General features: G+C 43.5%; 1 protein-coding gene across 3 annotated transcripts in view; it reads right to left on the bottom strand.

The window, feature by feature from the left end:
- ECHDC3 (enoyl-CoA hydratase domain containing 3) overlaps nt 1-18,066 on the bottom strand; it is a 42,017-nt gene that overhangs the window by 13,454 nt on the left and 10,497 nt on the right. For 2 of the 3 annotated variants that reach the window (XM_069765227.1, XM_069765228.1), the window contains exons 2-3: nt 10,465-10,586; nt 7,761-7,858 (exon numbers count right to left, since the gene is read on the bottom strand). The exons of the other annotated variant lie outside the window; for it this stretch is intronic. In XM_069765227.1, coding sequence (XP_069621328.1) covers nt 7,761-7,858; nt 10,465-10,586 — 220 coding nt within the window. The remainder of the gene's footprint in view (nt 1-7,760; nt 7,859-10,464; nt 10,587-18,066) is intronic. 3 annotated transcript variants of the gene reach the window in all.

The following is an 18,066-nucleotide window of genomic DNA, read 5'->3' on the forward strand; positions in this document are numbered from 1 at the left end:
GGTAGAGAGTTCCAGAGTATGGGGGAAGCACGGGAGAAGTCTTGGATGCGGTTATGGGAAGAAGAGATGAGAGGGGAGTAGAGAAGGAGATCTTGGGAGGATCGGAGGTCGCGTGTAGGTAGGTACCGGGAGACCATGTCACAGATGTATGGAGGAGACAGGTTGTGGATGGCTTTGTATGTCAGTGTGAGGGTATTGAACTGGAGTCTCTGGGCGATAGGAAGCCAGTGAAGGGCTATATATATGTATATATATATATATATATATATATATATATATATATATATATATATATATATATATATATACACACACATGCACATACATACACATATATACACTGTGGGACCCCTTTAAATTTTAAACTTTTCACTCTGTTTCATTGCAGCCATTTGGTAAATTCATAAAAGTTCATTTTTTTCTCATTAATGTACAGTCTGCACCCCATCTTCACTGAAAAAAACAAAAACGAAATGTAGAAATTTTTGGAAATTTATTAAAAAAGAAAAACTGAAATATCACATGGTCATAAGTATTCGTACCCGTTGCTCAGTATTGAGTAGAAGTACCCTTTTGAGCTAGTACAGCCATGAGTCTTCTTGGGAATGATGCAACAAGTTTTCCACACCTGGTTTGGGAATCCTTTGCCATTCTTCCTTGCAGATCCTCTCCCGTTCCGTCAGGTTGGATGGTGAACGTTGGTAGACAGCCATTTTCAGGTCTCTCCAGAGACGCTCAATTGGGTTTAGATCAGGGCTCTGGCTGGGCCAGTCAAGAATGGTCACAGAGTTGTTCTGAAGCCACTCCTTTGTTATTTTAGCTGTGAGCTTAGGGTCATTTTCTTGTTGGAAGGTGAACCTTCGGCCAAGTCTGAGGTCCAGAGCACTCTGGAAGAGGTTTTCATCCAGGATATCTCTGCACTTGGCCACATTCATGTTTCCTTCAATGACAACCAGTCGTCCTGTCCCTGCAGCTGAAAAACACCCCCATGGTATGCTGCTGCCACCACCACGTTGCGCTGTTGGGATTGTGTTGGGCACGTGATGAGCAGTGTCTAGTTTTCTCCACACATACCGCTTAGAATTATCACCAGAAAGGTCTATCATCATCTCATCAGACCAGCTCACAGTCTGGGAGTCCGTCATTTGATTTCTAGCAAACTATGTTGGCTTTCATATGTCTTGCACTGAGGAGAGGCTTCCGTCGGGCCACTCTGCCATAAAGGCCCAACTGGTGGAGGGCTGCAGTGATAGTTGACTTTGTGGAACTTTATGCCATCTCCCTACTGCATTTCTGGAGCTCAGCCACAGTGATCTTGGGGTTCTTCTTTACCTCTCTCACCAAGGCTCTTCTCCCACGATTGCTCAGTTTGGTTTGACGGCCAGGTCTAGGAAGACTTCAGGTGGTCCCAAACTTCTTCCATTTAAAGATTATGGAGGCCACTGTGCTATTACGAACCTTGAGTACTGCAGAAATTCTTTTGTAACCTTGGCCAGATCTGTGCCTTGCCACAATTTCATCTCTGAACTCCTTGGCCAGTTCCTTTGACCTCATGATTCTCATTTGGTCTGACATGCACTGTGAGCTGTGAGGTCTTAGATAGAGCTTGATAGGGACACACCTGTCTATCAGTTAAATTAAATACAGATGGCCTCCAATGAAGGAGTAGAACCATCTCAAGGAGGATCACAAGGAAATGGACAGCATGTGACTTAAATATGAGTGTCTGAGCAAAGGGTCTGAATACTTATGACCATGTGATATTTTAGTTTTTCTTTTTTATTAAATTTGTAAAAATTTCTACCTTTTTTTTAGTCAAGATGGGGTGCAGAGTGTACATTAATGAGAAAAAAAAGAACTTTTTTTGAATTTACCAAATGGCTGCAATGAAACAAAGTAAAATATGTAAAGGAGTCTGAATACTTTCGTTACCCACTGTGTGTGTATCGTGAAGTGCAGTTATTTCGACGGCCGGGAATTAACATCCATCTCCTCTCTTCACACAGGTACGATATCTGCTTGCTGTCATCTACTGCTTATCATCCTGCAACCTTCCCTTTAACGGTATATAACAGTGCCTGCTGAATATGTGCTAAATCCATTTGTTGCATTACACTCACTGCTGTGTATCCATGCTGGGGCCACAGGAGATGTTACCTGGTGCAAGGTGTTACAGTATATGGGTGTAGCCATGCCAGTACCTTTGATCATGTAACCTCCCCTGGTGTGTTGGCCAAATGGTAATTTATCTAAAATCAGGTCCCAAAATCCCTTTCACCTGATCCTCTACTTAGCCCTATAAATTTAGAAGCATTCTAGGGGGGCACGCGTGTGGGTCAGGCACGCGTGTGGGTCAGGCACGCGTCTCCCAGCAGCTAAAGGATCACGGCAGCTAAAGTATTGTGAAGTGCAGTTATTTCAACGGCAGTTAGTCACAGCAGGAGTCAGGACCCCACACTGTGTATCTGTCTCCTTTGGGTATGTCTGCAGAGTAAGCACTTCTCATTACTTAGATCTAGCTTTTCTATTAATCCATCTTACTCCTTCACCATGTTTACATATGCCCTTACAGTGTTTGCTCCACTAATCCTCACTCTCCTTCCCTATCCCCAAACTCCAGCACCCTCTAACCAAATAATCATCTCCCCTTCCCTCTTTCCTTCCCAACCTGACCTCCTCTGCTGAGCTGCTCCTCAACCTCAAATCTGTCCTTATAAAACAAGCCACCACTCTCCTTCTCCCACCTGCTCTGTCTCTTTGTGCTTCTCCTCACTGCTGGCGGCATATCTCCCAACCCTGGACCCCCACAGCTCATACCTCCCATTACTACCTCCTCCTACAGCTCCTTATCTAATATGAACTACCGCAATCTTTCCAACATAAAACCCGTGCCCCTGAGGCCCACCACCCTGCTCCCTCTCTCTGGAGTACTCTGGAATGCCCGCTCAATCTGCAATAAGCTTCATGTGATTCATGACCCTTTTCCTCTCTCAGAAGCTTGCCTTCCTCGGCCTCACAGAAACATGGCTAACACCCTCTGACACCGCCTCCCCTGCTGCACTGTGTTACAGATCCTCTCCTCCTTTGGCATCAAAGACCTCGCCCTACCCTGGATCTCCTCATACCTTTCCAACCGCACATTCAGCGTCTCCCACTCCCACACTACCTCCTCATCCCACGCTCTCTCTGTTGGAGTCTCCCAAGGCTGTTCTAGGACCCCTACTCTTCTCAATCTATACACTTGGCCTGGGACAACTCAAAGTCTCATGGATTTTAGTACCACCTTTATGCTGATGACACTCAGATCTACCTTTCTTGCCCAGACGTCACCTCTCTGCTGTCCAGAATCCCAGAGTTTATATCAGCCATATTCTCTTCCTTCTCCTCTCGCTTCCTCAAACTCAATGTGGACAAATCTGAACTCATCATCTTTCCTCCATCTCATAGATCTTCCTTCCCTGACCTATCTATCGCAGGTAACGACATCATGCTTTCCCCCGTACCGGAAGTCCGCTGCCTCGGAGTAACCTTTGACTCTGCCTTGTCCTTCAAACCGCACATCCAAGCTCTTTCCACCTCCTGTCGCCTCCAGCTCAAAAACATCTCCAAAATCTGTCCTTTCCTCAACTGTCAATCTACTAAAAATTCTTGTGCATGCCCTCATCATCTCCCGCCTTGACTATTGCAACATCCTTTTCTGTGACCTCCCTGCTAACACCCTTGCACCTCTCTAGTCCAGGGGTGTCAAACTGCATTCCTCGAGGGCTGCAAACAGGTCATGTTTTTCAGGATTTCCTTGTACTGCACAGGTGATAATTTAATCACCAACTCATTATTTGTGTAGGTGATTAAATTATCACCTGTGCAGTACAAGTACTTCCTCAACTCTGCTACCTGATTAATTCATCTCTCTCCTCGCTACTCCTCCGCTTCCCCATCTACAAATCTCTTCACTGGCTCCCATTCCCTCATTGTATCCAGTTCAAATTACTAATACTGACCTACAAAGCCATAACCATAACCTGTCTCCTCCATATATCTCTGAACTAATCTCCCGATATCTTCCGTCACGTAATCTCCGGTCCTCCCAAGACCTCCTTCTCTCCTTCACACTTATTCGCTCCTCACCCAATCGCTTCCAAGACTTCTTCCGAATATCCCCCATCCTCTGGAATTCTTTGCCCCAACACGTCCGACTATCAACCACATTCGGATCCTTCAGACGGAACCTGAAAACCCACCTCTTCAAGAAAGCTTACAGCCTGCACTGACCCCGCTGCCTCCTCATCACTACTGGAGCTACCGCTTCAACACCGGAGCTGCTGCAACCCTCAACCTATTGTCTCCTTCCCCACCATCCTGTAGAATGTAAGCACGCAAGGACAGGGTCTTCTCCACTCTGTATCAGTCTGTCATTGTTAGTTTGCTTACTGTAAGTGATATCTGTAATTTGTATGTAACCCCCTTCTCATGTACAGCACCATGGAATCAATTAGTATACACACACACACACACACACACACACAAACTGATACTCCACAATAACGAAAAAAAAAGAGCCACTGCTATCTGCAACCACCAATTATTTATACAGGCCGATTGGACACCCGTTACAGATAGAATATGGCTTCAGGGATGCAGTTTACAGAGCAAGAGGAACAGAGATTACATTTTATATGTTTAATCCAGAAAGATGAGCATTGTTTTTAAAAAAATAAACAAAGATGATACAAAATGGGAACAAAACAATATTATATACAATCACATGAAGTAAAAAGGAAGAACAGAAGACCATGACAAAACCTGAAATCTTGGAAATGGCTCAGAGCCGAGCAGATGGAAGCACTTTGATTGGGAGAATGGACCACCCTCACAGTGAACTATGATTTCCAAAATAAACAACGACCCAAACGTAAATTGTGCTTTTTATTATGACCTCCAGGTTATGCCCTTATACCTCCCTTTAATTACCTCATGTGGGGGCTGATTGTAGGATGTGGTAGGTGTGCTAGAATTTTCAGATTCTCAACTTACAATATATTGTCGCCCATGGAGGTACCAGGTAATAGATCTTGTTGTCATATTTCTTATCACAATTTTACCTTTACATGGAGATCAAACTTGATCTGAATGGCATCATCCATAGAAAGATGCATATTAAGTTGAAAGGGTTAGAATGGCCTTATAGTGATGTGAGTAAATGCATTGTTTGCCCCTTCGCTACGATACTGAAAATATATCTCCCATAAATATTGGATCATTGCAAACCCCAATATTCATATCTGGACACCGCAGACAGTGTCTACTGCAATTTTCCAGTTTTTCTTTGATGAGAAGAGTTACCTCTGTGTTAATGAATCCCCACTTTGGTGTCTGGTTTCCAGAACAGATCTATCTGTTCTAATTACCTGGTCATTGCAGGGGGCCACTACTTCAATGGAGTTGGACGAGTTCTCCATTTCCTACTTACCCTGCTATAATGCATCTTTATCACTTCCCCATTAGTGATGAGCGGGTGTGCTCGTTACTCGAGTTTTCCTGGGCATGCTTGGGTGTTCTCCGAGCAATTGGGCGTGCTCATAAATTTAGTTTGTGTCGCCGCAGCTGCATGATTTGCTGCTGTTACACAGCCTGAATACATGTGGGGATTTCCTAACAAACAGGCAATGCTCTGGAAAACTCGAGTAACGAGCACACTCGCTCATCGCTATTCCCCATATGTTCAATTTGAAGGCCTACTTCAAGGAAGTTGAAGCGTCAGCTCTTCTCCCTTTGCTGGAGAGGTCTATATGGATTTTAATTTTACTCTATGATAAGTGGCATTTAACACGCGCCCATCGGCGTGCCCGTGACATGATCGACGCGGGGGGCCGATGGGTTGCCATGATAGTCAGTGGTCTGCTAAAGACCTCCGTGTTGGTCATCACGATTCTCCTGTCAAAGACACACTGTAGCTGGCGTTCATAGGAGATTGTGATTTTCACTATATATAGCAGTGCTGATGCCCTGTATGCGTAGCCCAAGCAACAGATTGCATCTTCAAGTCCCCTAAGGGGACTATTAAAAACTTTTTTACTTTATTTAAAAGTATTAAAAAAATCCCAAGTTCAAATTGTCCCCCTTTTGCCCCATTAAAAATAAAACCATAAGAAAAAAAACATATTTGGTATCGCTGAGTTCATAAAGTCAGATCTATCAAAATATAAAATAAATTAATCTGATCTGTAAGCTGTGTAACGAGTAAAATAATCAAAACGCCAGAATTTTTGGAGGCAATCAAGATATTGTGTTTACCCCAAAATAGTATAAGTAAAAACTTCAGCTCAGACACAAAAAAATAAGCCATCACACAGCCCTAAATCCCCAAAATTTAAAGAGTTAGGGGTCTCAGAAAAAGGCGACACAAGAAAAGTTTTTTTTCTTTACAAACTACAGTACCATTTTTATTTTCCATCACTTAAATAAAAAAAAAAAAAAACCTCTACATGTTTGATATCTGTGCAATCATACTGAATTGGAGAAATATAATGCCAGTGCAGTTTTACCGCATAGTGAACATGGTAAATAACCCACACTTTCCCCCCGAAAAAATAAATACATTTGGAAATTACACTTTTTTGCAGTCTCAATGCACTTGGAATTTTTTCCACTTTCCAGGACATCACATAATAAAATGAATGAAATGAATGATCTCATTCAAAAGCACAACTTGTCTCGCAAAAAACAAGCCCTCATACAGTTATGAGGGTGGAAAAATAATGTTCTGGCTCTTGGAAAAAGAGGAGGGAAAAAAATTAACCCCTTCGTGACCATGTACATTTTTTTTTGAAACCTGACCAGTGTCACTTTGTGTGGTAATAGCTCTGGAACGCTTCAACATATCTCATTGATTTTGAGATTGATTTGTGACACATTGCATTTTTATGATAATGGTAAATTGATGACGATATTTTCTGCGCTTATTTATGCAAATAGCAGAAATTTTACAAAAATTGATGGTTGCTCCTGTTAAAATTGCGACAGGCCTTTTTAGAGCGTTCAATCTATAGAAAAGCCTACAAACCTACAGTAGGCTATGATCTCCAAACCATAATAGCACTCGAATCATAGAAATATATAAAACAAAAGAACTTTTCAATTGGGACAATGACAGCATTATAAGCAAGAGAAAAAGAAAATAAAGGGGCAAACAAATGTGTAGCATAAAACTAAAGTTGATTAATGAATATATACAAACAATAAACAGTGGTACCTAGGAGAGGTCAGGCTAAAAGAGAAGTCGGAAAATCTAGGTGGTACACTAGTCTATAATTAGACCACAGAGGCAAAAAAAACAAAAAACAACTTCTCCCTTTGTTATGATCAAATAAATATGAATCATTTCAGACACATACATAGTAAACCAAATATGGAATAACATTGTGAGGGAATAGAAATTCAGGTAAGTAACCAATAGTATGGGTGCATGAAAGCCTCAAAGTAAGCCAAAAAATGTGCTAAGGACAAATCGCATAGTAATATGACCCTAAGGGATAGCCAAGATAACATAGGACTCATTTGTGGCCAAGCTCAAACTATATGCACATGCAGCAGTAAAAGCCACATACGGTATACTGTACCTTGAGACATAGCGTGTCGGTAGTAAAAGAAAAAAGGAAAAGGGGCACACAAGAACCTCGAATTTGGCCAACACTGGACTTTTGTCAGGACATGATTTAATGAATATATTTATGGTGCGTTTTACTTTGCAAGACACCGACCTTAACACAGGCATTAAATACATCGGCATGATACGCTTTGCCATGAGTGACTGTAAATTCTTTTAGATTGTGGCCAGATGAAAATACAGGTCCATTTGCTGGAAAGAAAACAGTAAAAGGAAAAACAGTGATACTTTGTTAGAATATCTGTGAGTTAAAGAAAGAAGCAGAAATAATAGTAATTTAGGGAAACGCAACAATAACCCCTTGAAGGGAATGTGCTGCGATTTTAATGTTTGGATTAACTATTGATTATATAATCAACTATTAAAACTGATACAGTACATTTCATTTACTATTAAAAATAATTATTTTTTTTCTGCAGGCACTGGGGGCTGCTATTTTCAATTTGCTGGTGTGTAAGTGTCGCATAGGAGTCTGCGGTTTGTGTCCAACCTAATTTCCTACACTATGGCTGGCTCTAGCTGTGAACTCGGCATGCCCCCTGGGCTATGAAAGTCACAGCTGTGGGGGGAGCCAGGCACCTTTTCATTGTAGCTACATTTTCCCCTGGCACCGTTCACCATATTAAGTGCGAGTGGTGACAGGAGGTGCAAAGATGTGGCGAACACTGAGCGGAGGGTCCATGATGTGCTAAGTATCACAGAGGCGATCAGCAGCCTGACACTGAAATACGATCAGGCCGCAGTGCTGTTCTTATTGCTGGAAAAGTTCCCGTTGCAGAGTTGCCCTCAGAGGTGAGCAGACTGACTTCTTCCAGCAGTGAGAACAGCATGATAGCATGCAATTATTAGTGCATTTTCAGGTTTCCGCTCACCGCTGCTGTCACCGCAGTATTCAGAGCTCAGCAGTGTAATTATCACACTGCTGAGCTCTGACTGAGCTTTGCTACGTCAGTGTAAGCCTCATTGAGACGTCCCTGCATTACAGACATTTGAAAGAGGCTTTATGCTGACATAGCAGATATAATGATACATCCCACAGTGCCGTGTATCTAATGTCCGCCACGTGTGATAAAGCCCTCAGAGAAGAGTGCCCATTCCCAGGGCATGCTGCACTCGGCGTGCCCATTCTCAGCATCCCATTGAATACTGGGTAGAAAGGCAAAACGAGCAATTGTAAGTACACAGTGCTATACAATATGATGACTGCAATATATTAAGAGGATAAACACATCATGGGAGTGCTTCTTTAATATAAAATAATAATTGTAATTAATATGTTAAAAGGGAATCTGTCACGAGAAAAAGCTCTAAAAACCCGAACGCTGCCAGGGGATTAACACCTTATCTGCAGGTGAATAGCGTTTTTCTCTGGTGGCAGGCTCCCTTTAATGGTAAGCAGAATTAGTTTTAGCCTAATAGTTTGGCCTCTACAACAATCAATGTCTCTCATGTGGCCATTTGAGAAAATGATTTGCCCACCCCTCTTTTATAACATAAAAAAGTTATTTATTTATTTTTTAAACTAAATAATTAAAAATGTTGATAGCACATTCCTTTTAAAGATGTATTCCTATCTCAAACATTCTAAATGTCTGACACTGGAGTACCCTAATGAGGATCGGCCTGTTTTGGGTTTCAGGGACCAAGCTAAGGGTCAAAACTTTTTCATTTTTTTGTTGCCGCTGAATGTGGGTTTGTTTTTGGTGGAACAAGTTGTATGTCGTAATATTTTGGCATGCATATAATTTATTTATTGACTAAACTAGATGGTGGCCCGATTCTAACGCATTGGGTATTCTAGAATATGCATGTCCACGTAGTATATTGCCCAGCCACGTAGTATATTGGCCATTTACGTAGTATATTGCCCAGCTACGTAGTATACAGCACAGATCCACGTAGTATATTGCAGAGCAAGGTAGTATATTGTCCAGCCACGTAGTATATTGCCCAGCCACGTAGTATATTGTCCAGCCACGTAGTATACAGCACAGAGCCACGTAGTATATTGTCCAGCCACGTAGTACACAGCACAGAGCCACGTAGTATACTGCAGAGCGAGGTAGTATATTGTCCAGCCACGTAGTATATTGCCCAGTGACGTAGTATATTACCGAGTCAAGTATGTCACAGGTTAAAAAAATAAAAAATAAACATACTCACCTAACGATCCGAGGGCCCCTTGTAGTTGAACATACTCACCATTCTGGTCGCTGCTCCTCAGCGTCCCGTCTCTCCGCTTCCTGGGATCCAACGGCGCTGTGCAGATGGGCGCGCGGCTGCCGCCATCTTGCGTTCCCAGGATGCTTTGCGAAATTACCCATATGACTTAGCGGTCTCGCGAGACCGCTAGGTCTTATGGGTAATTTCGCAAAGCATCGCTGGGAAAGGAAGATGGCGGCAGGCGCGAGTGGCTCAGCGGACAACGGAGGGTGAGTATGGCAGGTTTTTTGCTTTTGTACTATTTTTAACATTACTTTCTTTTACTATTGATGCCGCATAGGCAGCATCAATAGTAAAAGGTTGGGGACACACAGGGTTAATAGCGGCGGTAACGGAATGCGTATGAATAAAGTTGAAGGCAACTAATAAATAAAACATTGATTATGAATAAATGAATGAAAAGACTACAACCTAGCTTTGAGTTGCTGTTAAATGCGCGTACGCTGTCTTCCCTCTTACCTACTAATGGTTATTTTTTTTCAATTATTAAAATACTTGGAGTATTAGATCATGACGTGTGTGAATTATTCATATAAAAGAGAATGTATGACTACAGATTGTAACTCTAGGAATACCTGCAATCACAATGACCCTCAAATCTTTGTCATCAACTTCATGTAAGATGTCTTGCTCGAGCGATTGAAGCATAGCAAGTGACAGAGCATTTCTCTTCTGAGGATTATTCAGTGTTATTTTCCTGGACAGAAATAGGTGATGGTTATAACGAACAAGTACTACGGCACTTTACAATTATGATAAGCAACAAATACAATTGGTTGTCAGTGTGTGATTATTGGGTGGTCTAACACTAGGTATTCCTATTAGTCAGCCGTACTATTTTGATCTATAAAGCTGTGTCTTGTACTGTAGTTCAGCGCCATTAAGCAAATCTATAAGCAGAATTTCACCTTCAAACTATTTGAGTGATCTTAACCCCTTCATGACATATAGGTACATCATAAGGGTACCGTTAAACTATACGATTTACCAACGATCACGACCAGCGATACGACCTGGCCGTGATCGTTGGTAAGTCATTGTGTGGTCGCTGGAGAGCTGTCACACAGACAGCTCTCCAACGACCAACGATGCCGGTCCCCGGGTAACCAAGGTAAACATCGGGTTACTAAGCGCAAGGCCGCGCTTAGTAACCCGATGCTTACCCTGGTTACCAGCGTACAAAAAACCAAACACTACATACTTACATTCCGGTGTCTGTCCCTTGCCGTCTGCTTCCCGCACTGACTGACTGCCGGCCGTAAAGTGAAAGCACAGCACAGTGGTGACGTCACCGCTGTGCTCTGCTTTCACTTTACAGCCGGCAGTCAGTCAGTGCGGGAAGCAGACGGCAAGGGACCTGACGGACACCGGAATGTAAGTATGTAGTGTTTTTTTTTTTTTACATTTACGATGGTAACCAGGATAAACATCGGGCTACTAAGCGCGGCCCTGCGCTTAGTAACCCGATGTTTACCCTGGTTACAAGCGAATGCATCGCTGGATCGGTGTCACACACACCGATCCAGCGATGACAGCGGGAGATCCAGCGACGAAAGAACGTTCGAAACGATCTGCTACGACGTACAATTCTCAGCAGGGTCCCTGATCGCTGCTGCGTGTCAGACACAGCGATATCGTATGGATATCGCTGGAACGTCACGGATCGTATCGTCGTAGCGACAAAAGTGCCACTGTGAGACGGTACCCTAAGTCGTGTATTTCCCTTTAATGCGGGCTCCAGAGTTGAGCCCGCATCTTTTCCGCACCACCACTGATCAAAAAAGTGATATAATTAGGACAGCTTGTTTTCACATTGTGTGCCACCCGAGTATCCTCAATTATTATGGGACTCCATACTGCTCTTAATAAATCATCCGTGTTTTCAAATGAGAAAAAGTATTGTTCCTCCTCTGACGATGCCTTCATCTCCCATCTAGCTCTCTTATGATGGGACGTACTCTGGACCAGTGGACGGGTAGCCCTGTCAATCACCTCCCTGTCAGCAACCCCAGCTCCTCCTTTGATTATCTGACATGACGTAGCACCACTCCAGCCTGTCAAAAGAGGAGCTGAAGCTGCCAATAGGTAGGAGACAGTTTGCAGGGCTTCTGTCCAGCGACCATGGAATACTCACTTGGCCACTGGCCCAGAGCCCTGCAAATTTGTTCGCCCATGTTAATAGTACATCTGACCCCCAATTACCCTAATAATATGACACGACTAATGGGGTTGTCCCATAATGGACATGAGAAAAGGGTGAAATTCACAGCGAAGTTGCAGTAGTATTTTTATGAATATAGAACAGTGAAATTCAGTACTAAACTGAATGTGTATGCTGTGTACTCAGTACTAACCCACCAAAGCAATAACACAGAGGGTATATGCATGCTCTGCACTCCCACTAAAGCAGTTACACTGAGAGTATGTGTGTGATGTGCACTCAGTACTAAACCACCAAAGTGGTTACAAAGAGGGTAGGTGTGTGTGTGTGTGTTTGTGTACTTACAGTTGTGGCCAAAAATATTGACACCCCTGCAATTCTGTCAGATAATACTCAGTTTCTTCCTGAAAATGATTGCAAACACAAATTCTTTGGTATTATCTTCAGAATTCCACACCAAACATAAAAAAGGGGGTGGACAAAAGTATTGGCACTGTTCGAAAAATCATGTGATGCTTGTCTAATTTGTGTAATTAACTGCACCTGTAACTTACCTGTGGCACCTAACAGGTGCTGGCAATAACTAAACCACACTTGCGGCCAGTTGACATGGATTAAAGTTGACTCAACCTCTCTTCTGTGTCCTTGTGTGTACCACATTGAGCATGGAGAAAAGAAAGAAGACCAAAGAACTGTCTGATGACTTGAGAAACCAAATTGTGAGGAAGCATGAGCAATCTCAAGGCTACAAGTCCATCTCCAAAGACCTGAATGTTCCTGTGTCTACCGTGCGCAGTGTCATCAAGAAGTTTAAAGCCCATGGCACTGTGGCTAACCTCCCTAGATGTGGACGGAAAAGAAAAATTTACAAGAGATTTCAACGCAAGATTGTGTGGATGTTGGATAAAGAACCTCGACTAACATCCAAACAAGTTCAAGCTGCCCTGCAGTCCGAGGGTACAACAGTGTCAACCCGTACTATCCGTCGGCGTCTGAATGAAAAGGGACTGTATGGTAGGAGACCCAGCAAGACCCCACTTCTTACCCCAAGACATAAAAAAGCCAGGCTGGAGTTTTCCAAAACTTACCTGAAAAAGCCTAAAACGTTTTGGAAGAATGTTCTCTGGTCAGATGAGACAAAAGTAGAGCTTTTTGGGCAAAGGCATCAACATAAAGTTTACAGGAGAAAAAAAAGAGGCATTCAAAGAAAAGAACACGGTCCCTACAGTCAAACATGGCAGAGGTTCCCTGATGTTTTGGGGTTGCTTTGCTGCCTCTGGCACTGGACTGCTTGACCGTGTGCATGGCATTAGGAAGTCTGAAGACTACCAACAAATTTTGTAGCATAATGTAGGGCCCAGTGTGAGAAAGCTGGGTCTCCCTCAGAGGTCATGGGTCTTCCAGCAGGACAATGACCCAAAACACACTTCAAAAAGCACTAGAAAATGGTTTGAGAGAAAGCACTGGCGACTTCTAAGGTGGCCAGCAATGAGTCCAGACCTGAATCTCATAGAACACCTGTGGAGAGATCTAAAAATGGCAGTTTGGAGAAGGCACCCTTCAAATATCAGGGACCTGGAGCAGTTTGCCAAAGAAGAATGGTCTAAAATTCCAGCAGAGCATTGTAAGAAACTCATTGATGGTTACCGGAAGCGGTTGGTCGCAGTTATTTTGGCTAAAGGTTGTGCAACCAAGTATTAGGCTGAGGGTGCCAATACTTTTGTCTGGCCCATTTTTGGAGTTGTGTGAAATAATCAATGTTTTGCTTTTTGCTTCATTCTCTTTTGTGTTTTTTCATTTAAGACAAATTAAATGAAGATAATAATACCAAAGAATTTGGCCGGCGTCACACTAGCGAGTTTTACGGACGTATGAGAGGCGCAGAAAATACGGATTGCACATGGTACAATGATTCTCTATGGCCCAGCTCCTATCTGCCGTATTTTACGGATCCGTACTATACGGTCTTGTACGGCCGTAGAAAAACGCAGCATGCTGCGTTTGTCACCGTATTGCGCAAAAAAAACGCCAATGAAAGTCTATGGGAGCGCAAAAAATATGGATAACACACGGACCATGCGTGTGACTTGCGAGAAATACGCAGCGGTGTTCTATAGAAAAGCCGGCAATTCAGCGCAGTGTACAGTAAAATCACACTGACAGAATAGAATAGAGGTAGAATAAATGTGGACACATAGTATATGTATATACTCGAGTATAAGCTGAGATTTTCAGCCCACTTTTTTGGGCTGAAAGTCCCCCTCTCGGCTTATACTCGAATCATACCCAGGGGTCGGCAGGGGAGGGGGGCGGGGGCTGTCTAGTTATACTTACCTACTCCTGGCGCGGTCCCTGCACGTCACTGCTTCTTCCAGCGCTGCAGCTTCTTCCTGTAGTGAGCGGTCACATGGTACCGCTTATTACAGTAATGAATATGCGGCTTCACCTCCCATAGAGGTGGAGCCGCATATTCATTACTGTAATGAGCGGTAACGGTGACCGCTCACTACAGGAAGAAAATGCGGCGCCGGGGAACAGAAGTGCAGCAACGGCGCCAGGAGCAGGTAAGTATGAAGGGAGCAGTGCGCGATATTCATCTGCTCCTCTTTCCACTGTCGGTGCCGCTGTGTCTTCCGCAGTAACGCTCAGGACAGAGGGCGCGGTGACGTGATTAGTGCGCGCCGCCCTCTTCCTGAACGTTTGCGCAGAGGATGGGAAGACAAAGCGGCGGTCAGCGGTGGAACGGGAAAGGTGAGTATAGCAAATGCCGGGGGCCTGAGAGGTGATGTAATTTTTTTTTTAATTGCAGCAACAGCATATGGGGGCAAATATCTGTATGGGGCATCTCATGTGGCCATGTGCAGCATGATATGGGGCAAATATCTGTATGGGGCATCTGTGTGGGGCCATATGCAGCATGATATGGGGGCAAGTATCTGTATGGGGCATCTTATGTGGCCATGTGCAGCATGATATGGGGGCAAATAACTGTATGGGGCATCTGTACGGGGCCATGTGCAGAATTATATGGGGCAATTATCTGTATGGAGCATCTTATGGGGCCATAATCCACATTTGTACAGCATTATACGGGGCAAGTGTCTGTCTGAAGCATCTTATGGGGTCATAATCAACATTTGTGCAGCATTATATGGGGCATATTTTAATATGGGGCCCATCATGAACTGTATGGAGCATTATATGGGGCTCCTGATTCAATATGGATATTCAAAAACACTTAAACTACTGATGTCTCAATGAGTCATTAAGTTTTACCAGTTTTTTGTAAAAAAACTAGGGGGGGGGGGGTCGGCTTATACTCGGAAAAAAAAAAATATATATATATATATATATATATATATATATATATACATACATATATATATATATATATATATATATATATATATATATATATATATATATATATACACATATATATATATATATACATATATATATATATATCTGAAAGGTTCCCACGCTCGAGTTCATATGGGTTCATCCAGCAGAGGGCGAATCACCGTGGCTCGAGGTAAATACAGTACATTCCCCTGCATTCCATTCATTCACCAAGTTTTAGGCTATGTGCACACGTTCAGGATTTCTTGCAGAAAATTCCTGAGAATTCTGGACATTTTCTGCAAGAAATCCGCAAGAAAACCGCATGCGTTTTTGCAGCGATTCTGACGCGTTTTTGCTGCGGTTTTGCCGCGGTTTTTTCTGGACACTTCCCAATGCATTTTGGAGTGGGAAATCCGCAAAAAAAACGGAAAATAAATGAACATGCTGCGTTTTTTGCCGCGATGCATTTTTTTCGCGGAAAAAAACGCATCATGTGCACAAAACATGCAGAATTCATTCTAAATGATGGGATGCTTATTGTATGCGGTTTTTTTGCGGTTTTATAGGGAAAAACCGCGAAAAAAAACGCAACGTGTGAACACAGCCTTACAGTCAGGAGCACAGCTGCATTAGCAGAGCTCCTGGGTGTAAAATGATTTAACCCCTTCAGATGGATTTACAGCATGGGACAAGGCTGTAACAACGGAAGGTATGGAATATTGTTTGTTTGTTTTTTTAACTTTGCTCCAGGTGACAAGGGTCTTCAGGTGGATTAAGAGTATAATAAAATATTAAAACACCATGTGTCTATTTCATTAAAATACTTTTTAATAATGTGTGGTGTTTTATTAACCATTTCGCACTATTGGATTAATAATGGATAGGTGTCTTATTGACGCCTCTCCATTATTAAACTGGCTTAATGTCACCTTACAATAGCAAGGTGACATTAACCCTTCATTACCCCATATCCCACCGCTACATGGGAGTGGGAAGAGAGTGACCAAGTGCCAGTATAGGCACATCTTACAGATTTGCCTTTTCTGGGGTGGCTGGGGGCAGATGTTTTTTAGCCAGGGGGGGCAATAACCATGGTCCCTCTCTAGGCTATTAATATCTGCCCTCAGTCACTGGCTTTACAACTCTGGCGGAGAAAATTGCGTGGGAGACCACGCCAATTTTTTCCAAGATTTAACCCTTTAATTTAATAGCTAGAGAGCCCAAATTTGACACAAAGACACTTCTTACATTACTAAAGAGGAATATGTAATAAAAGAAGGGATATGAGATGGTTTACGGTATGTAAACCATGTCTCATATCCTGTTGGGTTTGTGAAGGAGATAGCAAAAGCCAGCAATTGAATTACTGGCTTTTCTGCTATTTAGCGCTGTATGAGAGATTATCTATCTATATATATATATAATTGTCTAAGGGTTTTTCCGTCTGTCTGTCTGTATTTCTGTCTGTCTGTCTTGGAAATCCCGCCTCTCTGGTCGAGGCCTGGCGACCTCGACCAATCAGCAACGGGCACAGCGACGATGATGTCATAAAGGACGTAGACATCCCGCGTCTCTGATTCAGCGACGGGCACAGTATCGACGTAGATGTCATAATGGTTGCCATGGCGACGATGATGTCATAAAGGTTGCCTCGACCAATCAGCGACGAGCACAGCGACGATGATGTCATAAAGGACGTAGATATCCCGCATCTGGCGGCCTCGACCAATCAGCAACGGGCACAGCGACGATGATGTCATAAAGGACGTAGAAATCCCACGTTTCTAATTCAGCGACGGGCACAGTATCGACGTAGATGTCATAATGGTTGCCATGGCGACGATGATGTCAAAGGTTGCCTCGACCAATCAACGACGGGCACAGTCTGCCGCGAATTCTGGAATCATCATTGTCCATATACTACGGGCACAGCATGGCGACGATGATGTCATAAAGGTTGCCTCGACCAATCAGCGACGGGCACAGTCTGCCGCGAATTCGCCTCGACCAATCAGCGACGGGCACAGTATCAACGTAAATGTCATAATGGTTGCCATGGCGACGATGATGTCATAAAGGTTGCCTCGACTAAGCAGCGACGGGCACACTCTGCCGCGAATTCTGGAATCATCATTGTCCATATACTGACTGGGGACATGCATATTCTAGAATACCCGATGCGTTAGAATCGGGCCACAATCTAGTATATATATAATTGCCTAAGGGTTTTTCCGTCTGTCTGTCTGTCTTTCTGTCTGTCTGTCCTGGAAATCCTGCGTCTCTGATTGGTCGAAGCCCCCAGGCCTCGACCAATCAGCGACGGGCACAGCGACAATGATGTCATACAGGACGTAGAAATCCTGCTTTTCTGATTCAGCTACGGGCACAGTATCGACGTAGAAATCCCACGTCTCTGATTGGTCGAGGCTGCCAGGCCTCGACCAATCAGCGACGGGCACAGCGACGATGATGTCATAAAGGACGTAGAAATCCTGCTTTTCTGATTCAGCTACGGGCACAGTATCGACGTAAATGTCATAATGGTTGCCATGGCGACGATGATGTCATAAAGGTTGCCTCGACCAATCAGCGACGGGCACAGTCTGCCGCAAATTCTGGAATCATCATTGTCCATATACTACGGGGACATGCATATTCTAGAATACCCGAT

The sequence above is a fragment of the Ranitomeya imitator genome, chromosome 4, assembly GCF_032444005.1.
Source record: "Ranitomeya imitator isolate aRanImi1 chromosome 4, aRanImi1.pri, whole genome shotgun sequence".
NCBI classification, from domain to species: domain Eukaryota; kingdom Metazoa; phylum Chordata; class Amphibia; order Anura; family Dendrobatidae; genus Ranitomeya; species Ranitomeya imitator.